The 27,112-nt window shown below is 38.5% G+C and overlaps 1 protein-coding gene and 1 pseudogene across 4 annotated transcripts in view; both read right to left on the reverse strand.

The window, feature by feature from the left end:
- The window catches only part of VAMP7 (vesicle associated membrane protein 7), an 89,393-nt gene extending 62,966 nt beyond the window's left edge, over window positions 1–26,427 (reverse strand). For 2 of the 4 annotated variants that reach the window (XM_074391818.1, XM_039464114.2), the window contains exons 1-6: window positions 26,314–26,422; window positions 19,507–19,691; window positions 18,009–18,163; window positions 10,851–10,908; window positions 8,307–8,444; window positions 6,021–6,111 (exon numbers count right to left, since the gene is read on the reverse strand). In XM_074391818.1, the coding sequence (XP_074247919.1) occupies window positions 6,021–6,111; window positions 8,307–8,444; window positions 10,851–10,908; window positions 18,009–18,154 (433 nt within the window). In that variant the 5' untranslated portion in view covers window positions 18,155–18,163; window positions 19,507–19,691; window positions 26,314–26,422. Of the gene's footprint in view, window positions 1–6,020; window positions 6,112–8,306; window positions 8,445–10,850; window positions 10,909–18,008; window positions 18,164–19,506; window positions 19,692–26,313 lie in introns of all 4 variants that reach the window. The other 2 variants (XM_074391816.1, XM_074391817.1) reach the window with 2 other exon arrangements.
- LOC120361980 (U2 spliceosomal RNA) lies at window positions 22,456–22,631 on the reverse strand (annotated as a pseudogene).
- Window positions 26,428–27,112: the final 685 nt, after the last annotated feature.

Raw genomic sequence — 27,112 nt, forward strand, 5'->3', positions numbered from 1 at the left:
GTCTGAATGGTTACTAAAAAGACAAAAAAATAGCAGATGCTGGCTAGGATGAGAAAAATAAACACTTATACACTGTTGGTGGGCATGTAAACCAGTGCAGCTACTATGGAAACCAGTGTGGAGATTTCTCCAAAAACTAAAAATTGAACTGCCATATAACCCAGCAATCCTATTACTGGGTATTTTTGAAAAGGAAAAGAAATTAGTGTATCAAAGGGATACCTCTTGCAAATTTATTGCATCCCTCTTCACAATAGCAAAGATATGGAGTCAACCGAAGTGTTCATCAATGGATGAATGGATAAAGAAAATGTGGTATATAAACACAATGGAATGCTATTTGACCATGAAAAATAACGAAGTCATGTTTTTTCAGCAACATGGATTAACTGGAGGTTTTTATGTTAAGTCATACAGGGCAGACACAGAAAAACAAATATCACATGTTCTTATTCACATGTAGGAACTAAAACAGTTGATCTCATGGAGTTAGACAATAGCGTAATAGATAGCAGATGCCAGTAAGGGTGTGGGTATGGGGGACAGGGGAGGGAATATGAGAGGTTGGTTAATAGGTGCAAATATACAGTTAGATAGAAGGAATAAATTCAAATGTTTGATAGACTAGGGTGACTAAAGTTAACAACAGTGTATTATATATTTCAAAATAGCTAGAAGAGAGGATTTGAAATGTTCCTATCACACAGAAATTATAAATTCTTGAGTTGATGGACACCCCAAATATCCTGACTTGTTCATTATACAGTCTTTGCATGTAACAAAATATCACACATATCCTATAAATGTGTACAAATATTATGTATCAATTAAATAAAAGATACTAAACAGCTAGCTCTCTTTTCCCTGCCCCATGGGAGAATAAAGGGAGAAGATGCTGTCTGCAAGCCAGGAAGAGAGCCCTCACCAGAACCTGACCACGCTGGCACCCTGATCTTGGACATCTAGTCTCCAGAAATGTGAGAAAATAAATTTCTGTTGTTTAAGCCACTACATCTATGGAATTTTGTTACGGCAGCCTGAGTTAAGACAAATGATCTCAAATTAATAACCTAGTTTAGTAACTTAACTTTCCACCTTATGGATCTAAAGTTAAGTTACTGAGTTAGGTTATTCAGATATTAAACCAACCTTGTGTTTCTGGAATAAATCCCACTGCATCATGGTATATAGTCCTTTTTGCATATTGTTGGATTCATCCTGCTAGTATTTTGTTGAGGATTTGTTAAATGTAGGTAACATTTAACAAATGCTAAAAAAAAAAAAAAAAAAAAAAGAAGGGTAAACTAAATGCGAAGCTAGCAGTAGGAAGGAAATAAATATTAGAGTGAAAAAATTAATAGAGAACAGAAAAACTATAGAGAAAAAAAATTTATGAAACCAGAAGTTGGTTCTTTAGAAAGATCAATAATATTGACAAACCTTTACACAGAATAACCATGCAAAACAGAGAGAAAACTCAAATTAGTAAAATCAGGAATGAAAGAGGAGACAATACCATCAACCTTACAAAATAAAAAGGATCTTAGGGGAATACAGGAGTATGTAAATAAATTAGGTAATTTAGATGAAATGCATAAATTCTTAGAAAGATACAAACTGCCAAACAGACTCAAGAAGAAATTACAAGTCTGAATAGAGCTACAGCAAGTATAGAGACTGAATCAGTAACTTCAGGCTGGGCACAGTGGCTCACACCTGTAATCCTAGCACTTTGGTAGGCTAAGGCAAGTGGATTGCTTGAGCCCAGGAGTTTGAGACTAGCCTGGGCAACATGGTAAGACCTTGTCTCTACACACACACACACACCACACACACACCACACACACACATACACAAAAACAAAACAAAACAAAACAAAAATTAGCTGGGCATGGTGGCACATGCCTGCAGTCCCAGCTTCTTGGGAGGGTGAGGTGGGAAGATCACCTGAGCCCAGGAGGTAGAGGCTGCAGGTGACCCTCCCACCAAAGGAATGAAAGAGGAATGAGACAGAATCATGTCACTGCACTCCAGCCTGGGTGGCAGTGAGACCCCCCAACTCAAAAAACAGAAAAAAACAAACTTCACACAAAGAAAAGCGCAAGCTCAGGTGGCTTCAAAGGTGAATTCTACCAAACATTTCAAGAAGAATTAATACAAAACTTTCACAAACTGTTTCCAAAATGGAAGAAAAGGGGAACACTTCTTAATGCATTCTATGAGCCCAACATTACCCTGGTATCAAAACCAAAGAAAGACAACACAAGAAAATGACAGACCAACACCTCTTATGAATACAGACATTTAACAAATCCTCAACAGAATAACAGCAGGATGAATCCAGCAATATGCAAAAAGGACTATAAATCATGATACAGTGGGACTTCAGAAACACAGTGGGTTGGTTTAATATGTGAAAATCAATTATTATAATACATCATGTTAATAAAGAACAAAAACCATCATTTCAATAGATGTAAAAAAATTTTTGACAAAATCCAATACTGTTTCATGATAAAACCACTCAACAAATGAGAAAAAGAAACTTCCTCAACCTGATAAAGGACATCTATGAAAAAAACACAGCTAACCTCATACTTAATTGTGATTCTTCAAGATCTCCCTAAGAGTAGAAATAAGACAATGATGTCCATTCTTACCACTTCTATTCAACATTACACTGGAGGCTCTAGCTAGGGCAATTAAGCAATAAAAAAAAAAATGAAAAGCATCCAGATTGAAAAGCAAGAATTAAATCTATCTCTATTTCCAAGTAGCATGATCCTATATATAGCAAATCCTAAGGAAACTATTAAAAAGCTATTAGAACTAATACATGAGATAATCAAGGTTGTATGACACAAGACCAATGTACAAAAACCAATAAGATTTCTGTACACTAGTACTGAACAATCCAAAAATGAAAGAGAAAAATTCCATTTGCAATACCATAACAAATACTTAGGAACAAGGCAAGAAGGATGTGAGAAGAGATATTGTTAAAGAAAAATTATTCTGACACTTGTTAAAAAAAATGGTAAGGCAGATTTTGAGATTACTGCAATAGGGGTCAAGGCTATCACAATGGAGGAGAGAGATTGAGCTCAACTCCTAATACAACCAGGACCAGTGGGGATTTGTGGCCAATGAACAGAGTGAGGAGCTTGATCAGATATCAAGGGTGAGGTATTAGCAGGATTCTTTGCTAAGACTTCCTTAGGCAGGTCAAGAACAGAGCCCAAGGATGAGACCTAGTTTAACAGAGTGCTCAGAGGAGCTTATCTATAATTTGGTGAAACAGAGTCTTTGTCATGTAAGACTTACACACTGAAAACCACAAAACATTGTTGGAAAAAATTAAAGAAAACCTAAATGAATAGAAAGAAAGTCCATGTTCAGGCATCAGAAGTTTAATATTGTTAAAATGGCTCCCCTTATTGATCTACAGATTTAACAAAATCCCTATCAAAATCCCAGATAGCTTTTTTGCAGAAATTGACAAGCTCACCCTAAAGTTCATGAAAATGAAAGGCACCCAGAACAGTCAAAGCAATTCTGAAAAAGAATAAAGTTGGAAGACTAATATTTCCTGATTTTAAAACCTACTACAAAGCTATAATAATCATGACAGTGTGGTACTGGCATAAAGATAAACTGAACAGAACTAAAGGTCCAGAAATAAAGCCATACATCCATTGATAATCAATTTTTGATAAGAATGCTAAGATCATTCAACAGGGAAAGAAAACCTTTCCAGCAAATGGTTCTGGAACAACTGTATATACATATTCAAGAGAATTAAGTTGGATCTCTTTATCCCACACATAAACGTTAACTCAAAATAGATCATAGAAATGTAAGAGCTAAAACTAGTCTTAGAAGAAAATACAGAAGTAAATCTTCATGATCTTGGCTTAGGCAATGGTTTCTTAGAAATGATATCCAAAGCAAAAACAACTGAAGAAAAAAACAAATTGAATCTCATAAAAAACAAACTGAACCTTATTTTTTTAACATTTTAATTGAAATACAATTCACATATCCTACAATTTATCCATTTAAAGCATACAGTCAATAGTTTTTACTATATTCATAGAAATGTATAACCATTGCTGCAATCAATTTTAGAATATTTTTATCATCCCTAAATGAAACCATGTACCTGTTTGTAGTTTCCACATTTTGATTATTAATCCCATTTCTAATAATTAATCTCAAGAAAATAAGGAAAACATACTAGGCACAAAAACATTAACAGTATTGTTACTGTAGCACAAACTTCTAAATCAGTCCTACTTAAAGAGTGTTTGCAACTGACTCAGTCTATAAGCATACTGTTCAGTCCAATTGACATTATTTTCATAGCAAGAGGGTCTCAGTGAAGGAAGCACGAGACTGACCTTCTTCAGCAAGCTCCTTATCTAGCTGCAAAAGAGCACTCTGAGTAACACTGTGCTACAGAACCTACACGTCCAAAATTCAGGCATGGTTAGGTAACTTGTGATACATTAACTCAGTGAAATACTGTACAAGCATAAGGTAGACTAATATTAGCTAACAATTATTTGGCTCTTACTATGTGCCAGGAACTCTGTAGTATGTACAACATCTTCATATATATTACCTCTTTTATACTGGTAACCTTAAGTTCTGTTATCATCTCCTTATTGCAGACTAGAAAATAAAACTTGGGTTAGAGGATGCTTAAGGGCTAACAGCAGGTGGGAAAGGAAAATGAGACTCGAACTCAGGCACAGAGAAGTCCAAATCTTGATCACTGTACTAGATTGCCTCTACAAAACTGAATATAAACTATGATTATAACTATGTATGTATACATGTGGATACAAACTTAAAGGAAAGAAAACAGAAAATAATCTTTAGGATGGTGAGATCAAGAGTAAATATTTTAAGAGGTCTTTTCATGATTTGTAACTGTTCTAGGAATAAATGTAAAAGTACTTCAAATAGTAAATTCAAGATCATACATTGACATTTGTGAAATTTAACAATGTCTCAATTAAACATTTTATTAAGCAATTATGTAATCATTTTCATTCAATTTTGTAAAAGTTTTGCCCTTAGAAGATATATTTAAAAGAGTTATTTTCAAACTCAAGTATGCACTGGAATCCTCTGGAGAACTCCTGAAAATAGATTGGTGGGTCCCACCCCTAGTTTCTGACTCAGCAAGTCTGGGGTAGGCCGAAAATTTGCATTTCTAAGAGGTTCACAGGTGATGCTGATGTTGCTACTCTAGGAACCACACTGTGAGAACCAGGGCTTTTTGAAAACTAGCACTGGGTGGGTGAGGTGGCTCACATCTATAATTTTTGCACTTTGAGAATCCAAGGCAGGAGGATGGCTTGAGGCCAGAAGTTCAAGACCAGCCTAGGCAACATACTGAAACCCCATCTCTCTCTCTATATATATTTTAAAATAAATAAATAGAAAATAAAATTTAAAAAACTAGCAGAATCCTAAATCTAAATACCACTGCACAAACCAATTGAAAATACACTTGAAGCATTTTTTCTGGATTATTTTAATGTGCTAAACAGGCTCCTGATAAAATGAATCTGGGCCATTAGATGGAAATTATAACATAGTTTATTTTTTTTTGGAAGTATACAACAGTTTTTTGGTCCAATTATTTCTTTTAATCAAGAACCACAAACTTTCTAAGAAGGTCAAAAAGTTATATTTTAACTAATGATAGTATCAGCTATCTGGGTATCTCCAGCCAAAACTGACCAAATTACTCTAAACTGCTGAACCATCATAAGGTTCTTAAACATTAGTCTTGATAAGCAAATAATAAATTTAGAATGAAGAACAGTTGCAAATACTAAGAAGAAATCATCTGCACAAGCAGACAGCTGACAGTCTCAGCTGACAATTAACTTCCAATGGTAAGAATAAGGAAGTGCTATTTCGGCTTCTCTAGAATAATTTGACCTCAGTCAAGTGATCTGTTATCATTTTTGCCCACATGCATGAAATTATGCCATGAAACATACCTATGTTTCTGACCATAATTCCTTTCAGTTCATCCACTTGGGCTTGAGTCTCCATCACTTTGTCTAGGCCCTTATTCTCGGAGTGATGCTTCTATAAGAAAATAAATTTTAACTTATGGTATCCAGACATTATTTACGATAGGAAAACAAAAATAAGAGGAATGACAATTTATACCGAGGAATGCTATAAAACTACGTCTCTATTGATATAAAAGATATATGTCACTTCCCTGGAAAAATGTTATAATACCTAGAAAAAATATGGGCAGCATAAAAAATGCTTCCATATAAACTATTAGTCCAAAAAAATTACCTTATTTTAAATAAATTAAAACTAAATATTATATCAAATATATATGTGACTTGTGGGGCAGAGGTTGTGGGGGGGACATATAATCTGTGCTCGGACAAGGAAGAAAGGAGAAAAAGAAGACTATAGTTGAGGCAGTGGAGGAAAGAATGCTGCAAAATTGTTCCCCACTTCTTGAGCATGATGAGGTAGGGGCTGGCCCAGCTTCTTAACATCTGTTCTCGTATCTGCTAGGATCACAGCATATAAACTATTTTTATTGGCTTATCACAGGATCTAGAATCTAAGACAGACACAGAAAATACATATTTTGAAATTATTATCCATAGTTAACAATTACAGGGTGCTTAATACACAATCTTCCAGTCACTTTACTGTGTTAAGTGTTTCAAACAGGGGATATTATTTAATCCACCCCAAAACTCTATGAAATGATGCTATTATTATCTCAATTTACAGCTGAAGGAAAAGGCAGAGATTCGTTCAGAGGGTCACAAAGATCTGGAGCTAATGACAAATTGATTAATTTGAACGTTTTGTTTCTAGCTGACTCTTTACTTTTGACTAAGCACTGGTATTTTTGTATAGTTTTACATAGACGAACATTTCTCTGTGGGGAGTATGAAACAAACCAACTGCTCGAATAATAAAGGTTTATAAGTAACCAGTTTAAAGGAACTTTATTGCCAGAAGTTGTGTGTTTGTGTGTGTGTGTGTGTGTGTGTGTGTAAAATTTAGATATGTAATACTCAGAAAATTAAAAACACAGGAGAAGCTAAAGTATTCAATTACAATGCATCTTTTTTTTTTTTTTTTAACTCACAACAAAATCATAGCTAGAGCTTAGGTCTTTATACTCAAATAGTTTCATTGATAAAAGGAAAGCATTTTGAAAGGTGTCTGACATCATGAAAATATAAATTAAAACCACAATGAGATACCATTACACATCGACTGGAATGGAAAAACTTAAACAGACCACAACAAGTGTTGGCAAGGATGCAGACACACTGAAACTACTGGTGAGAATATAAAATGGTATAACCACTTTGGGAAAAAAATATGATTTTCTAAAAAAATTACACATTACCTACCATATGACCTAGCAATTCCATTCCTAGGTATTTATCAAAGAGAAATAAGAACATATGTCCACACAAAGACTTGTACTTGGAGGTTCATAGCAGCTTTATTTATGACAGCTGAAAACTGGAAGCAACCCAAATATCCAGCAACAGGTGAATGGATAAACAAATTGTGGGACAAGCATATACTACTACTCAGCAAAATGGGGAACAAACTACTGATTTATACAACATGGAAGAATATCAAAAGCCTTACACTGAGTGAAACAAGACACAAAAAAGTATATACTGTATGATTCTATTTACAGAAAGTTCTATAAAAGACAAAACTAATTTATAGTGAAAGAAAACAGATCAGTGGTTGCCTGGGGCAGAGTGTTGGGGAGGGGACCAACTGGTAAGGGCTTTTCGAGGGAATTTTTAGGGTGATGAAAATGCTGTCTTGCGTATAGTGGTATTTCACAGGTATATACACATGTAAAACCTCACTGAGCTGACAATTAGGAATTCATACAGGTGAAGAGAGTTTCAAATTATTAATTTGGGTTGTTGGAAAATTAAATCTGCCTCATGGAAGGGTAGATAGGTTAAAAGATCATTTGGCATGTTGAACACATTTAAGCATTAGATGGTTAGTTGAGCTAGATGATCTTTAATGTTCTTCCAATCATGAGATACTCTAACCACTATTAACAGAGAATATAGGGAATATCACTGTTTTCTACCTTAAAATGGTCCCTTTACATTTTTTTTTAATCAGAGAAGTTTTACTATGTTGACTTACAGTAACACAATCAGAGAACTATATTGCAGGTCAGGGGCCCCTATATTCACAGTGTTTGAAGATAATGAAATATGAATCAAAATACCTTAACCTGAGAAAGATCTTACCAGCTGTGCAGCCAAGACACTTGAGAACTCACTATTCATGGCATATGGAAGTGCTGTCTGTGCTCTTGAACCATAAGTAGTCTGGAACCTCTTCTTTATCTCATTCAGAAAATTAAAGGCTCGGGAACGTTCAAAATCCTGAAAAGAGATCAAGGAAGAATTCACCTTTAGAAAATAAACAAAGATGATGTAAGTGATTAAGAACAACAATAAAAACAGATAACATTTACTGAGCAATGATTCTATGAGGAGGAACTAGCATTGAGCCTGTCTTAAAGATAAGTAAAGAATGGCTCTGAAAAAGTAACTAACTTGTCCAAATGTCCAACAACTAGTAAATCAAAGAGCTGAGAGTGAGTCCAGATGTAACAGGTCACTGACAATGGAAGATAATGATATATAGGTTATCAACTTCTTAATGTCAGGAATTGGGTTTTACTTCCTCCATACATTTCATAGGATCTATTAGAAGGCCCAACACAAGAATATGTTTAAAAAACCCATAATAATCATACAGTCTTTCACACACACAGATAATATGAATGACATTAACTTCGAATTGAAGTTTTTCATAGTGGTGGTCCATTTGAAAAGATCAAGTAACATACTCATGTCTAATCCCAGCCAGTCAAAAAGCATGTGTGTTCTCTAGAAGAATGCCTGAGAGAAAAAAAAATGAATGTCTATATGTTTATTTATGTATGTGTATGTGTACATCAATTATAGCTCGAGATATATGAGGCTCAAATCTATCCCAGATTTCATAATTTTTTCATCTACTCCAAGCTCTTTCACATCAGTCATTTCACATATAGCTGGATTTTTTCCTACTTTTAGAAAATACTGTGAAGCCAAAGATAAAAATCATTGTGATGATCTCTGGTTGACATTCGTTTCCCTTTCATCCAAGGTGCTTAGTCTAAGCCAGGGGTTCTTAAATTGGGGTCAATGGTCCAAATTCAAGGGGCCTTTGTACTTGGATAGAAAAAAAATCACATCATTGTTTTTATCAATCATTAACTTGTATTTCAATTTTGAATATAGGTAGTATGTTCATAACTAGAGTAATATTAAATAGTACCTGTAACTGTCACCAACAGAAATATTTTTTCATATACCATTACAGTTATAGATATCTCAAAATACTGTTTACACCCATCACATCAATTATTAGTTCTTAGACCCATGACTAGATCTTACTGAGTTCATAAAGAAGCATATACATTACATCAAGTATTAAAAATATTTTGAATATTATACATATTTCAATATAATTGGTTTTGTTAGAATCATGTGTGTTTTATACATTTAAAACCATTCTGGAAAAGGAAAATAAAAAAAAAAAAAAGAAAATAAAAACATTCTGGGAGTGTCCCACAAGTGATGAGTCTGTGATACAACAAAGATTAGGAACGCTGATCTATGGCAACAATGCCAATTCCATGTCTCTTGTCGGTAGGCACTTTAGAAATGAGCATGCAGCCAGTAAGACATGAAAGGAAGTTCACTTTGAAAGCAGGGGGAGGGGAGGGCATGCAGCTGGGAAAAGCTTCCTCATTCGTACAATAAGACACTCAAGAAGATATAGTCCCTCTTCTTTGGACATGAATAAGTAAGTATGTAGCTCTGTGTAACCATAATGGCAACCTGTCTGGGAAGAAGGAGATATTGAGGAAAGCAGAGAAGAGAAAGGACCTTAATGACATCATTAAGTTACTGAGAATTTTGGGCTGAGAGCCGACAAATAGTCAAACCTAACCAATGTAAAACTACAGGTTTATATAGCTGATCATAATGTATTGTAATTTTGTTTTTCCAAAGTTCACATACATTAAACAAATCATTAACTATTGACAGGAGTACTGACACTGTCCAGTTAAATATTCCAGGTAAACAATTTTTGAGAAGTTTTGACATCAAATAATTGTAATTAAGAACACAATTCTCACTACGCAATAGGATAAATGTAGAAGCTGGAAGAAGCTAAAACTTTACCAAAATTGAGCTGATTTGCAAATACCCCAGTATCAAGTTTTCTTATCATTTGCTGCTCTATATGACAAATGCAAAAGATAAAAAATTCCAGATATGTAAGGTTTGCATCACCTCTACCCACCATAGGTACAGATCAGCAGTCCCCAACCTTTTTGGCACCAGGGACCGGTTTTGTAGAAGACAATTTTTCCATGGACTGGGGGAGGGGGAATGGTTTGAGGATTAAACTGTTCCATCTGAGATCATCAGGCATCAGTTAGATTCTCATAAAGAGTGTGCAACCTAGATCGCTTGGATGCACAGTTCGCAACAGAGTTCGCATTCATATGAGAATCTAATGCTGTTGCTGATCTGACAGGAGGCAGAGCTCAGGTGGTAATGCTTGCTCATAGGCCGCTTACCTCCTGCTGTGTGGCCTGGTTCCTAACAGGCTACAGACCCGTACCGGTCTACAGTCTGGGGGTTGGGGACCCCTGGTATAGATAATTAAGAACTGACTATATTAACAGTACACATAGTTAAACAGCAATATGTCTTCAAGTTACTTACATCATCAGTGATACAAAGATATACAATCCTGTCTTGGCAGATGTAATGAAACAAATAACTGTAGAATAAAAGATATAAAACTTACTGTGGTTATAAGCAACATCACTTTTACTTCTATCTTCTATCTATGTATAAGCAAGTTCAGTATTGCCAATGTTGCCATATCATTTATGGATACAGTCTATTCTCCCTCTTCCCCTTCCCAATATACCTGTTTCTTTCAAGTCAAACTGATAGGAGTAAATAAGAAATAAAAAGAAGATCTCTATTCTGGCTTCATAGCACAACAGCATGTGTATTACCCATTACAACAATAGCTGCAAAAGCATAATTGGACTCCTAAGGCATGAACAAGAGATGACATCTTAGGAGGAACATGTAATTAAGAATACCCCCCCAACAGGCCATATGGTTTTCTTTGCTTTTTCCTAAGTACTTAAAGCAAACATCTTTTCTACCAAATTCTCAACATTTAAGTATCTACTTTGAGTTAGTTACTGTGCTGGATGCTCAGGATACAAATAAGTGAAAACCACCAAGTCCCAGTCTTCACAGGGGTCATAGTGCAAGGAATTACAGTGCGGCATGGCAAACAGTATGGCAGGAAAGTTAAAAGCAGGGTACATGGTACTCTGGGGACATATTAATAGATGAGGCATGAAATGAAGATTTGCCAAAGGGTAACCAGAAAGATTTCCTGCAACAAGTGACGTCTGATTAAGGACCTGAAGAGTAACAGAAGGCAAGGTAAAGAGTGAGTCAAAGGTCAGGCATGGTGGCTCATACCTGTAATCCTAGCACTTTGGGAGACTGAGGCAGGCAGATCGCTTGAGCTCAGGAGTTCAAGACCAGCCTGGGCAACATGGCAAAACCTCATCTCTACAAAAATAGAAAAATTAGCCAGGTGTGGTGGCACACACCTATAGACCCAGCTACTTGGGAGGCTGAGGCAGGAGGATCATTTGAACCCAGGAGGTTGATGCTGTACTAAGCTGAGATTGTGCCACTGCACTCCAGCCTGGGTAACAAAGTGAGAACCTGTTTCAAAAAAAAAAAAGTTAAGTAAGCAAAGACTTTTTCCAGAGAGGAGCAGCAAGCATAAGGGCCTAGAGAGAAAAGAGTGTGAAACAGATTTAGGAAAGTAAAATTGGTTCACATAGAAAAAGTAAATTATTTGGATAGACGAGGCTGGAGAAGTAAGCAACAATCAGGTCATACAAGACTTTATAAACCACACTCTGCATTGTCCTAAGAATAATGAACAAGTATCTGAAGGTTTTAGCCTAGGGAGGCTGTGATCAGATTTGCACTTTAAAAAGGACACATTGGCTAGAGTGTGGAGCACTGACTCAGAGGAGGACTAGACAGGAGACTACTACAGTATACCTACCGGGTAAGAAATGAGGAGGGAAATAAACGAAAGTAGAATGGGTAATAAAGAAAAAGGAACAGAGAAGAGAGATAGGAGGTAGCATTTATAGAACTTGGTGACTGGCATGAGACAGGTTAACTCAATTTTGCCTCCCAGATTTGTACCCTGGGCAAGTGGATAGATAGATAGGGGTACCTGTTGAATTAAATTAATGTTCACATAGAGGCCTGACATGAATTATAAGAAGATATAGGAACTCAGGCAAAATCTTTTCCTCTAATATTTTAAAACTATTTGCACCATTTCCACCAATGACTTCCACATTGCCATATTCAGTAGCTTAGTCTGAAACATGAGTGTTGACCACTTCCTTTTGGAAAGTGTTTTCTCTTCACTAGATTTCTTGACATCAGGCTTGCCTGGTGCTATAGACTGAACTGTGTCCTTTCAAAAATCGTATGTTACGGTGTGACTATATTTGGAGACAAGGCCTTTGGGAGACATTTAAGGTTAGATGAGGTCATGAGGGTGGGGCCCTCATGATGGGATCAGTGGCTTTAAAAAACAGGAAGAAAGAGATCACTCTCTTTCTACCACCTGAGGACACAGCAAGAAGGTGGCCATCTGCCAGCCAGGAAGAAGGCCCTCATCAGGAACTGAATCAGCTGGCACCTCACCCAGTCTCCAGAACTGTGAGAAACAAGGTATCTGTTGTTTAAGCCCGTCACTCTATTTTGTTACAGCAGCCCAAGTAGGCTAATATACCTGGTTTATATCATAGTCTCCTTCCCTCTACACTAATGTTTTCTAGCTTCCTTAGGCTCCTGCTTTTTTTCACACTTACTCCCTGGAGAGCAGCATCCACTTTTATGCTTGGTTGTTTGTTTTCAGCTATCACAATTAATGCTAATAATTCCCAAGTCTCGATCTTACCTAAATCCTGAGCTCCAGGACTACCTACGCTACTGTCTACTAGACATAGCCAACTGGACATACCACAGATAGCTTAAACATGACATGCCCAAAATGAAAGTCATCCCTTTCCCCATAAAATGTATTTCTCCTAAACCAGACTTGTGAGTCACTCAGTGCACATGCCACAAAAGGTAACAATGTATAATCCCTGCCATCAAGAAGCCTACAGTCAGGAGACAGAGACAAATAATCATTTCAATTATAATACAGAGAGAAGCCAGGCATGGTGGCTCACACCTGTATCCCAGCACTTTGGGAAGGCCAAGGCGGGCAGATCACCTGAGGTCAGGAGTTCGAGACCAGCCTGGCCAACATGGTGAAACCCCATCTCTACTAAAAATACAAAAATTAGCCAGGTATGGTGATGCTCGCTGTCATCCCAGCTACTTGGGAGGCTGAGGCAGGAGAATCGCTTGAACCAGGGAGGTGGAGGTTGCAGTGAGCTGATATCGTGCCATTGCACTCCAGCCTGGGCAACGAGAGTGAAACTCCATCTCAAATACTACTACTACTACTACTACTACTACTACTACTACTACTACTACTACAATGTGATAAGTGTTACAATATGAACAAACTAGATGCTACGTAGACATATAAAAAGAGTGTCAGATTGGGGTACCTGACCCAGTCTTAGTGTTCAAGGGTTTCTGGAAAAGGAAACATCAGGAGTACAATGTGAGATTATTTTTAAAAAATCAGGTAGATAAATATATTCCAGTAAAAGGTAACAGCTACTGTAAAGGCTAGGAAGACAGAAAGAACCTAGCATTGAACTGCAAATGGCTCAGTATGGCTAGAAAGCAAAACTGAGGACTAAAACAGTGAAAGATGAGGCCAGAGAAGGAAAAAGTGGCAGGTCTTGAGGAATCTTCCAAGTCCCGTTAAGAAATTTTACCCTGAGGGCAGAGAGTATCTGTTGAAGGAAGGAACATAATCGGAATTGCCCTTTTAGAGGCATTAAAGTATAAATTAATAAAGTATTTTGTTTGGGGCCTGTAAAGTGAGCAAAAGTTTACAAGGAGGCTTAGGAAGAGAACAGCATTCCTAGAAGACAACAAAAGCATGAAAAAGAAAAAGTACCAAAGCCCAAAATAACACAGACGAGAGAACTGCAGAGTCTTATAGAGATAAGAACAGAAAGGTCAGGAATGTACAAAATGGTGAAGTATGAGTTTGATTTATTCTAAAAGCAGTGGATTTTAGGCAAGAAAGTATCATCAAAGGGATGTGAAATACAGACTTAAGGCGGGAGTAACTAAAAGCAGGAAGAACAGTTAGGAGGGTGCTATAAGAAATGAGAAGTAATAAAGACCTGAACTAACACTGTAAAAGTTGGGGTAGAGGAGAGGAACTTAATTGAAACACTTCTTGTATAAGAATGGCAAGGATTTGGTGAAGAAGTATGATTCTGAAGTTTTAGGCTTAGCCAGTCAAGTGGCCAGTGATGCTATTAAAGATAGGAATAGCAAGATGAACAGATTTCAAGGGGGAAAAGTGTTTAATATACAATAAAATGGAATTAATTACTTTAGTATACAGTAATAAGGTATTTTTTACTGGGATAAAAAATGATTATAGGGAAGAAGGTTAAAAAGAAGAAAAAAGCATCTTGGTGATGATGGAGTCTCATTTCAGAAGACAGAGGCGGGGCACTAGGTAAGGACACAGGGAGAGAGGCATGGAAGACAGATAACATCTCCTTCTGCTATAACTGCATTTTTTTTTTTTTGAGACGGAGTTTCACTCTTGTTACCCAGACTGGCGTGCAATGGTGCAATCTCGGCTCACCACAACCTACGCCTCCTGGGTTCAAGCAATTCTCCTGCCTCAGCCTCCCGAATAGCTAGGATTACAGGCACGCGCCACCATGCCCAGCTAATTTTTTGTATTTTTAGTAGACACGGGGTTTCACCATGTTGACCAGGATGGTCTCGATCTCTTGACCTCGTGATCCACCTGCCTCAGCCTCCCAAAGTGCTGGGATTACAGGCATGAGCCACCGCGCCCGGCCCCTATAACTGCATTTTAATTGTATTATGTATTGTAGCCTCCCTTAAGGTCAGATATGGCTGTGACTAAATTCTGGCTCATAATAGATGAGTGGAAGATATATGCCCTATTTCCCAGTCTTGCTTCTAAAAGGACTGCATGTGCGTGCTTTCCCTGGACATTTTCCCAGGAACTGCCTAGAAACACACAGATTGTAAGTCTAATATATTTTTAGAGAAAGTATAAAGCCAAAATCATAAAAGGCTGGGATTATTTAACCCCTAACCTCTAGGCCTAAGAATCTATGCTGGCAGGAAGAGGACTACAAAATGTGTACAATTCCCAAAGATGATATGCTCTCTAATTCCTATTATAGATGTGGCCAAAAAGGAGGAACTACCTGGAGAGCAAAGCCAGGAGTCAGGGAAACAAGGTGAGGGAGTTCCTCCAAGAAAGCAGAATCACTCCCCAGTCAGAACAGGGAGACTTTGAAATTGCGTGGGGCACTAATTACTTGATCATCACTTGAAAGCAATGACTTCTACATGTTTCTCATTTCTCCCTTTTCCTAATGGGAATTTGTAACTCTCATTGAGATGATCCTTTTCTTATCTCCCCCATTGTCTACTGGGTGAGGCTGGGACAGCAGGGAAAACATATGACTTGCTTTTTAGTTTATGGTCAGTGGACCACAGGAGCCACACCAGGGCCTGATGGAGAGAACTGTGTACCACCTAGACATGCTGGACTTGGAGCCAAACACAGTGACTACATAGGTCTTTGGAGCTACCTCCTCAGAGAATAGGCATATTCTATGTCTGGGTGGCCAGAAGAGTACACCAGCGACTGCAACTCATCCTCTGATATCCTGTAACTTCCTCCAGAGTAACAGAGTTTTAGTTGAGCCTACGACTACAAAGCCAGAGATGACAATTCCTGGCCTCCCTTCTAGTTAGGATGTCTAAATGACTGCATAGAGAACAATAAGATGTAAGTGGAAACTTCTCAACAATAAAATATCAGGCCACTTCTGGGCCCTGCCTTTAAAATTATTAGACAAACACTGGGACATAACAAGCACCAAAGGAGCTGCCTTGGCCAGAGATGGAAGATGCTAATTGCTCTGGGAATTTGGGAATTGGAAATGGCAGTCACCCCAACATCCCAAACCACTCATCTCTGGCATGGTGGCGCATGCCTGTAATCCCAGCTACTCAGAAGGCTGAGGCAGGAGAATTGCCTGAACCCAGGAGACGGAGGTTGCGGTGAGCCGAGATCGCGCCATTGCACTCCAGCCTGGGTAAGAAGAGCGAAACTCCATCTCAAAAAAAAAAAAAAAAAAAAATACTGTATTTTGGGTCTCTCTCACAGTAGCTTAGAGTGGATCTTAAACTGTATAAAGGGTTAGCCATAGAAAGTAATAAGGACCTCCTTCTATAAAGAAAACTAAGGAAGTAAGGCTGGGATAAGAAACAAAAGATTTTTAAGTGTCAATGGGTAAGGTTGAGGCACTTTTTTCCTTGTTTTTGAGACAGAGTCTTGCTGTGCCACCCAGGCTGGTGTGCAACGGCACGGTCAAGGATCACTGCAACCTACGCCTCCTGGGTTCAAGTGATTCTTCTACCTCAACCTCTCAAGTAGCTGGGAATACAGGCGCCTGCCACCACACCCAGCTAAGGTGGAGGCACTTTTAAAAACTAATTACTAAGATTTCCCATCTATGCTCTCTCTAATAAGCCACCAGCATGATCTTTCTAAAGCAAAACCTAACTGTGGGCTGGGAGCAGTGGCTCATACCTGTAATCACAACGTTTTGGGAGGCCAAGGCAGGCGGATCATCTAAGGTCAGGAGCTCGAGATCAGCCTGGCCAACATGGTGAAACCCTGTCTCTACTAAAAAAACAAAAAAATTAGCTGGGCATGGTGGTGCACACCTATAATCCCAGCTATTCAGGAGGCTAAGGCACGAGAATCATCTGAACCTGGGAGATGGAGGTGTCAGTGAGCTGAGATCACACCACTGCACTTCAGCCTGGGTGACAGAGTAAGACTCTGTCTCAAAATAAATAACTAACTAAATAAATAAATAAATACAAACAAACCAGACCATGTCATGACCTGACTGAAAACCTTCAACGCCTTCCCACTGCTCATAGGGTAAAGTCCAAATTCTTAATATGGCCTACAAGGCCCTACACGACTTTTCTTCTACCCATCTCTCTAGCTTTATTTTCACCATCCTAGGCACCAGTCACAGAGAACAGTCTGCAGTCCCCTAAATATGAAGTTCCATACTTCTCTACCTGCTGTTCCTTCTACTTGGAATACCATCTTCCTATGTACTACTTCCCACCCTCATACCCTTGACCTCGTGGATTTGACTGTCTACCCTCATTAAGCTATAACCCTTATGAGGGCGAATATTACATTTCTTGTTATATCCCCAGCACCAAGCAAAGTACCTGGCAATAGTTAAGTGCTCAGTAAATATTTACTGAAAGAATAAACAAAGAAACATTATCTATCTTGTCTGAATCATTTCACATATCATAGAGCTCTAGAGAAAAGTCATTTTTACATTTAACATTTCCATATCTTTCTTCAAAATAAAATAATAACACTTCAATAATAGAATAAAATAATTACAAGGTATATCTCTAAGCAATAAAACCAAATATTTTCTAAGCTGGCGAATTTACTATTCTGTCAGCTTATTCAAATTATGTACCTAGAAGCTTGTTTTCTACTTTTCTACCATTCTGATTACAATAATAGAATTCCTTTCTTTCATTCCATACCACATCCAGAACAGGACTCACTTGCCATGTGAGTATGTTAGTTTGTTATTTTCAGAAGGTATCTTAGCCAGAATCTGCTCTGTCACCTCCAGGAAGTTTCCTCCACACCAAGCATGTTTGGCAAGGATAGTGGTCCCCCTGGCAACAACAGCAAAAAGAATGGCCATGGCTTCAGTCTATCAAAAGGAAAAAGACACAGATTTAGAATATTTATTTGACATAATCTTTCGAAAGTAACTTAATGTCATTTATAAACATCTACCTGGAGATAGTATCTAACAAGGTACTGTAACATGAAACTTAACAACCAACTGAAGACCAGGCTTAACAAGAAGGTGAAAGTTTTATACAAAACTTACAACCTAAGGCATGCTTGTATGCATACATATAGAGACATACAAAACACACACACACACACACACACACACACACCCCATTGATAGACTCCATTTACAAATTATTACAGCACAAACAGGTATCACCCTTTTGAAAAGCAAAGGGACACAAAGATGTCTTCATTCTTTAATGTAGTAATTCCATCTTGAAAATTTATTCTAGAGAAATAGTTCAACAGAAGACTCTAGATTCACAAAGATAACTATTAACAATAATAGCCTATATTTATTGTTTACTACGTGCTAGGTACCATCTTAATTACTTTATAATTATTAATCCATTTAAAACTAACAACTCAATGAGATTATACACTATTATACTTCTGTTATAGATGAGAAAACTGAGACGACTTAATAAATTTCCCCCAAATTACAGAGCTAGTAAGTGTGGAGCTCCAATTTAAACCTAGGCAGTATGAAACACAATAGCAAATTATAAACTGCTTGAGATCAGCGAATGTGCAGATTCCTTATTGGAATATCAGCATGGAACAACAGCACACATTTCTACTGTCTAAATGAAGTTGTTCCCCAGGGTTGTGATCCTGATCATCTTTCTAGAATTCTCCTTACACATACGTAACAAGTTATAGTTTCCAAATTGCTGTCTTATACCTTATTTCCCTTGATACGAAAGCCTTCCTAACTAAGGATCCTACTGTTCTTCTTTTTTTTTTTTGAGACCAGGTCTTGCTCTGTTGCCCAAGCTCCAGGTTAGAGTGCAGTGGTGTGATCTCAGCTCACAGTAGCCTCCATTTCTCTGGCTCAAGCGATCCTCCTACCTCAGTCTCTGAAGTATCTAGGACTACAGGTGTGTGCCACCACGCTTGGCTATTTTTTTGTATTTTTTTTTTTGTAGAGCCAGGGTTTCACCATGTCACCCAGGCTGGTATTGAACTCCTGGGTTTCAGAGATCCACCTGCCTTGGCCTCCCAAAGTGCTGGCCCTGTTCTGTTTCTTCAAAGCATTGTTACTTACACATTATCTCTGCTCATCTGCCTCCTTTTAACTCTTCTACTTACTATAACCTGGCTTTTGCGCTTAACACTCCAAAAAATCATGCTTCCTAAGGTCACCAACAGCCTCTATGTTGCAAAATACAGTGGTTGCTTCTCTATTCTTACCTTACTTGACCTCTCAGGAACAGTCAACACTGCTGACCAACCCTCCTTGAAATGCTCCTACATACATCTTTGGCTGCTCTTTCAGTCTTCTTGCTGACTCTTCCTCCTCCACCTGACCTCTAAATGTTGACTCTCCTCCGGGACTGATTCTGTGTCCTTTTATTTCCAGATGAGCTCAGTTAGATCTGCCATTTTAAACATGATTTATTTGCTGAAGATACATTGCATACAGGAAAAAAAAAAAAAAAAAAAAAAAAGAATAGTGCCACAGATAAAACCCAAAACACAACCAACAGTTGAGGGAAAGGAATATAAAGACTGAGGAGGACCAAATGGGAAACCCAGAAGTGTGGTGGCCCAGAAGTTGAAAGGAAAGAGAATGAAGACTGTAAAACAACCAGTGACATTTTATAACAAGGAAGGAGGTCATTACTTAGGGTCAAAGAGACATACAGTAGTGAGGAACGAACACAAAGAGAAACAGATATAAGAAATCATATGCTCCCTGAAATACAGAGATGAAAAAATAGCAGCCTCAGCCCCAGTGCAGGTTCAAGAAGAAAACTGAACTTGGCAACAATTAATACAAAAAGATCTAGTGTTTTAGTGGACTGTAAGTTCATTATGAACCAACAGTATGAGATATTGCTTACAAATGCTTACATCATCTCAAAGTACATTAAGAAATACGGTGTCCTACCAGTTTAAGCACTAGTAACATTACACTCTGTACTGGTGAGAACACATGAAATACTGAATTCAATTCTGGGTAGAATATTTAACGACTGGACTAAAGGGAGAAAATACGGGTGAGAGACATGGAGATTGTGTCATTTGACAACTGGATGGAGGAACTAGAGACATGTAACATGAAAAAGAGACGACTTGGAATGTGACAACAGTTTTCGAGTTTATATAAAGTACAGTCACCTTGAAGAGACAGCACATTATTCCAAATACAACTAGGAACAATGGATATAAGTTATAGGTAAATAGTGTTTTGTTCCATAAAAGCAGTCCCCAACTTAAAAATGACTGTTAAACAGTGGGTACGAAGCAACAGAAACTTTAATTTCCTTCCAGATGTCACTAATAGGAATTCCTTCCTCTCTCCTATACTGCTAAAAATCCCACCTATGAAGTCTTTTTTTTTTTTTTTTTTTTTAAAAAAAAAAAAGATGGGGTTTCACCATGATGGCCAAGCTGGTCTTGAACTCCTGACCTCAGGTGATCCACCCACCTCGGCCTCCCAAAGTGCTAGGATTACAGGCGTGAGCCACCGTGCCCAGCCCCACCTATGAAGTCTTACCTGCCCTCATTGTGTCTTGTCATAGAATCCATAACGTCTTGATGACTACTGGAATAACAAAATAACTGCAGCACAATGAACACTGCACTTCAAGTTGGAAAACCTGGCCCTGCTAATTATTAGCAGTATGTAAATGTCTAATAAACCATAAAGTGCTATATAAAGATAAGACTCAAGAAGAAAAAGAATGGGAAGATAAACTAGAGAGAGAAGGGAAGAAAAAGATAATGCAATATAAAGGAAAGCCCTATATCAACACTGTTCCTTTTTGTTCGCCTATTCACTTCTCACTTGGTCCCACAGCCATCATTCCAATTTTACTTCATTCCTGCTAAGAATCCTGTATTAGTTTCTTGTAACTGCTGTAATAAAGTACCAAAAACTTGGTTGCTTAAAACAACAAAATGTATCGCCTCCCAGTTCTGAGGGTTAAAAGTCCAAAATCAAGGTGCTGGCAGGGCCATGTTCCCTCTGAAACCTGTAGGGGAGAATCCTTCCTTATCTCTTTCTAGCTTCTGAGAGTTTGCTGGCAATCCTTGGCATTTCTTGGCTTGGAGGTGCAGCACTTCGATCTTTACCTCTGTAGTTACATGGTGTTCTCTGTATCTGTGTCTTCACATAGCATTCTCTCTGTGTCTCTTCTCTTCCTTTATATGGACCCCAGTCATACTGGATCAAGGGCCCACTCTACTCCAGTATGACCTCATTTTCAATTACATCTTAATTACATCTGCAAAGATCCTACTTCTAAATAAGCTCCCATTCACAGGTACCACGGGTTAGGACTGCAACACAGCTTGCAGTGGAAAAGGTCTTCAGGTCCACTAAATTAAAAGTTAATAAAATGATACTAGTTGGTATAACAACATAAATGTTGTTGTTACATAGGAATTGCCTGTATAAAACCATTTGATAATAAAATAGTAACAGCAATGATGAAAGTGCTCCTCCTCAGAGGAAACATCTTCAAATAGAGGCTGAAGAGAGTTTCAGGTAACTGAGTAAGAGGAAAGGCCAAGTCCAGGTGTTTTGAGAAATCTTTTAATTCTGCATTTGTATTTTGAAGAAGGTTCAAGAAGAAAACTGAGCTTGGCAATTAATACAAGAAGATCTAGCATTTCAACGTAAGTTCATTATGAACCAACAGTATGAGATATTGCCTAAAAAGGCTTACATAATCTCAAAGTACATTAAGAAATAGGGTGTCCTGACCTATTTAAGTACTAGTGCCATTACTCTCTGTGCTGGTTAGAACATGCATGAAACTGATTTCAATTCTGGGTAGAATATTTAATGACTGAACAAAAGGGAGACAATGTGAGTGAGAGACATTGAGACTGTGTCATCTGTCGACTGGCTGGAGGAATTAGAGATAAGGTAACATGAAAAAGAGAGGACTCAGAGGGAATGTGACAACAGTTTTTCAGTTTATATAAAGTACAGTCACCTAGAGCAGGGAGCACATTATTCCAAATATAACTAGGAACTCATATCACCCAACTTGCCTCCCTCTCTAAAACCTCTATCCCCTCTTTTTCCTTGCTCATATTGGAGGACTGTCCTTAGAGCTAAGGGCTAGAAGTCACCCACAATAGCTTGCAGGTAGAAAAGCCTATTTCTACTGTGTTAAGGTACTAAAGAAAGGATATTTTTGTTCTAGTTGTTGGGATTCCAAAAAAAAATGCTATAAGGGAATTCAAATGAGAATTATAAATACAGTTTATAATTGGAAGACACAAACTAACAATAAACCCCCATTTTAAACTGCTAAGAACAGATACTACACCTGATCTTAGCCAAAAGGCTGACAAGCAATACAAATCTCCATTTTAGAAACTCACTGTTCATCCCAAATAAATCCTACTCTTCCCTCTCCAGATACTCAGGTCACCCAATTTGCCTCCCTCTCTGAAACCTCTATCCCTTCTTTTTCCTTGTTAATATTGGAGGACTGTCCTTAGAGCTAAGGGCTAGAAGGGTCACCCACAGCAGCTTGGAGTTAGAAAAGCCTGCTTGTACTATGTTAAGGTACTAAAAGAAGGATATTTTTATTTTTTTATTTTTTATTTTTAATTTTTAAAGACAGGGTTTCACCGTGTTGGTCAGGCTGGTCTTGAACTCTTGACTTCAGGTAATCTGCCTGCCTTGGCCTCCAAAGTGCTTGGATTACAGGCATGAGCCACCATGCCCGGCCGGAAGGATATATTAATTCCAGTTGCTGGGACTCCAAAAAAAAAAAAAATGCTATAAGGGAATTCAAATTAGAATTATAAATGCAGTTTTTAAATAGAGGAATTATTGTAAATTGTGGGGAAGGTCTTGAGGTCCACTAATAATAAAATGATACTGGTTGGTATAACAACATAAATGTCATGGAGAGCATTATTTATAGAAAAAAATGCATCCAACGTTCCAAACAATAAGCTTACAATGGTACTTGCAGAATATACCCATTTGTAAGTAAGGAATTGCCTGTATAAAACCATTTGATAATAAAATAGTAACAGCAATGATGAAAGTGCTCCTCCTCAGAGGAAATATCTTCAAATAGAGGTTGAAGAGAGTTTCAGGTAACCGAGTAAGAGGAAGGGCCAAGTCCAGGTGTTTTGAGAAATCTTTTAATTGTGCATTTGCATTTTGATAACACTGAAAAATGTATAAGAATATTCTGGATCATCTACATATAGATCTTATACATGAGCAATGGGACACAATTCAGTGCTGCACTTGTATTCCTGTCTATAAAGCAATAGATGTCAATAAATCACCTAAAATGACAATGCTTAATGTTTACATCTTAGAAGCATCTGGCTGATCTTAGGTTGGCACATCCTAAATTCATGACAGTCATGACTCAAGCACTCTTATACTGCTGTTGTTTTAAATAAGTTATAAAGACAAAATTTGTCTTTTGCAGCAATGATTTACAATTGAAAGATATCTGTATGGAATAAGACTTTAACAATTGAGGCTTTTATCTTACATCCTGAAAATGACAATGTGGCAGAATAACATCACCACTTAAATTATCTCAGACTAAGGAGGAAATAATACTCAAAAATGTGTTTCTACCAAGTAGAAACCAAATGATACCAAAACATGCTGTATGAACAGAGGTTATACAACTATTCAAATAAAGTAGTAGAATTAACTCACTACCTGGCACATAGTGATAGTGAATGTAAAATTTTTTTTTTAAGTATTCTGTATCATTATTTATATTACTGCAGGATGATTTATTATGTTAATTCTTGCAACAGTTCATTGGCAGAATGCTTCATAGGAAATATACAAAGGAAATAAATTTTTTCCATTCTTGTTTCATGAGCAGACCATTAAATTAACTGGCCCACTCAAGTAAGGCAGTACAGAAGGTGCTTGGGAAGAGATGGGAGATCATTTTAGGACGAACGGATGAAACAAGAGACGGCAAAGAGGTGAGAACAAGGTAAAGAAGGTACATAATCTAGCCTGATGAGATGGAATGGTCCACCTTTGGTGAATGAGAAGAGAGAGGAATACAACTGATGGCCTTATATAGAAAAGGTTTTGTATAAATCACGTCATTTAAATTTGATCAAATAGGGAGTTTTTCTATTTCAGTTCAACACATATGTACTGAGGGCTTACTATATGCTAGCCAAAGTAGACACTGGAAGTATAAAGTTGAGGACGAAGGGACTCCTATACTTGAGGGAGCCATGGTATACTTGAGGAAGACAGATAGATATAAATAAACGCGATAAAGTGTAATAAGTGAATAAGAATGTCCACAATTGCTCAGGAAATTTCTTAATGCTTTGTGATGATCTCACCTTGGACAAATAACAGGAATGCAGGTGTCAGCCTATGCCTTAGGAATTTCCTCAGTATACTGTTAGGATTGTTTCTCCTTGGAAGAGAGGCCAAAGTGTCTATTTTACCCTACTTTCCCAGTGCTCAGCACGGTGCCTAGCGGTTAACATTCCCTCAAGTATTTGTAATAAATAAGTGAACATTGAGCATATTTTAGTTTTAAATATACTATAAATGGTAGATAACTTTATATTCAGAAGGACCTGGTAAGAATAATATTTTCATAACCAAATTACCTTTCTAAGTAAGATAAAGCAGTTCAGCTAACAGTAATCCAATCCCCAAGTCTTCCCTCTGGATCTTAGAAGAAATAAAGTAACTACAGATAAACCATGATGCAATGACCTTGGAGGAGACAGAAAAATGAAGAATAAACACTGCTTAGAAAGAGCAAAAGGAGAGGTGTTTATGAAAAGTCATGTTACAGATCAACATTATTCCTGTTGGTATTACAACTATTCTTTCTGGACGATGCTCTGAGACCCAATCCAATCCCTCTGACTTTCTTAGGATAGGATCCCACCCTTTCAAGTCAACCACCTGTTTTATTTCACATTAGCCAATAATAAACAAACATAATCCTATTTGTTTTCCCTTCTAGACACAAACATGTAAGTTCCTGAAAGTAGCAACTGAAGTCTTGTTTACAGCTGTGTCCCCTGCACTTAAAATGAGTGTCAAGTAGCTGGGCGTAGTGGCTCACGCCTGTAATCCAAGTACTTTGGAGGCCAAGGCGGGCGGATCACCTGAGGTTGGGAGTTCAAGACCAGCCTGACCAACATGGTGAAACCCCGTTTTAAAAAAATAAAATAAAATAAAGAGTGTCATGCATAGATCAGCCACTCAACAAATATTTGTTAAACATACGAATGGATCTGTTCTCAGCCACAAGTATTCAAAGGGAATTAATATCCCAAACATGACTGTATCTCTGGGATCAAGGGAGGGAGAATGGAGATACAGGTAGTTGAAAGCAATTAATGAGGAAGAATGAAGAAAGCTGATGATGAAAGTTATGGGAGAGGCAGATGTAAAGCATTTACCAAAGACGCCAGCACGTGGTCAGAATTTGACAAACATTGGCCATTAATGAAAACACCAAACAGGTCTGAAGCTGAGGAAACAGGTCTAGGCGGAGACATAGTTCCCAGCTGAACAGAGGAAGAGGTGGACTGTCCATAAGCAGCGGAGGAAGGGCGAATAAGGGGCTAGGAACCCACGAAGGAGCATAAACAGCCAGAAGTAGGTGAAGCAGAAAGTGACGTCATCGAATAGGAAAGTGACGTCATCGAATAAGGACGTAGAGAGTTTCTGAAAGACTCGGTGGATCTCAACAGATTTAAATGCTACAGAAAGGTCTCGTAGAATGCAAACTGAGAGAAAATTAACATTCCCCCCCCCCCGTAACGGCAGCTTCAGTGACGCGTTCTGATACTGTTTTTAACGCGAAGCCTTTCCAGCGGCAAAAGACGCACCTCGCCGAAACCGGACCTGCCCGACAACCGGTACTGTGTACACCGGAGAAGCCCAAGTCACCCTTGCACTGCCTAGTCACTCCACCCCAGCACCTTTCCGTCGACACCTCCGCCCTCCCTTCGCAGTTGTGTCCCCGCCTCCCACAGAGCGCGCCCCACTCCATTTACCTGTCCGGGCACCTTCTGAGGGGGCGCGGGTCAGCGGAAGGTCGCCAACTGCCCGCTTCCAGAGGCTGGGACCGGAAGCCGCTGACTTCCGCGTGAGGCGCCCCGCCTACGCGTGGCCTCTTGGGAGTGGGAGCTCTCCTCCAATGGCAGCAGACGACAGGGTTACGCCTGCTACGTTCCCAGCCCCCCCGCCCGCACGTCCCAGGAGCCGTAGTGCATTCTGGGAGTAGTAGTTCCGACTGGAGTATCACTGAGCGTCACGTTCCGTGGACAGCCCTTGTAAACAATGTCAGGGCCCTGCGCTGTGACTCACGCCTGTAGTCCCAGCACTTTGGGAGGCCGAGGCGGGTGGATCACGAGGTCAAGAGATCGAGACCATCCTGGTCAACATGGCGAAACCCCGTCTCTGCTAAAAATACAAAAAATCAGCTAGACATGGTGGCGTGTGCCTGTAATCCCAGCTACTCAGGAGGCTGAGGCAGGAGAATTGCCTGAACCCAGGAGGCGGAGGTTGCGGTGAGCCGAGATCGCACCATTGCACTCCAGCCTGGGTAAGAAGAGCTGTTACCCAGCTCTGTTTTCCCCTCTAGACACAAACATGTAAGTTCCTGAGAGTAGCAACCTAAGTCTTGTTTACAGCTGTATCCCCTGCACTTAAAAAGAGTGTCAAGCATAGATCAGCCACTGATCTATGAAAAAAAAAAGAAAAAGAAAAATCAAACGCCGTATAGGGATCCACGCAAATGAGAGAATGCAGGCTAGATATTCTACCAGCAATGAGTAGGCGGCATAAATGAAG

Source organism: Saimiri boliviensis, chromosome X (assembly GCF_048565385.1).
Source record: "Saimiri boliviensis isolate mSaiBol1 chromosome X, mSaiBol1.pri, whole genome shotgun sequence".
Taxonomy (NCBI): domain Eukaryota; kingdom Metazoa; phylum Chordata; class Mammalia; order Primates; family Cebidae; genus Saimiri; species Saimiri boliviensis.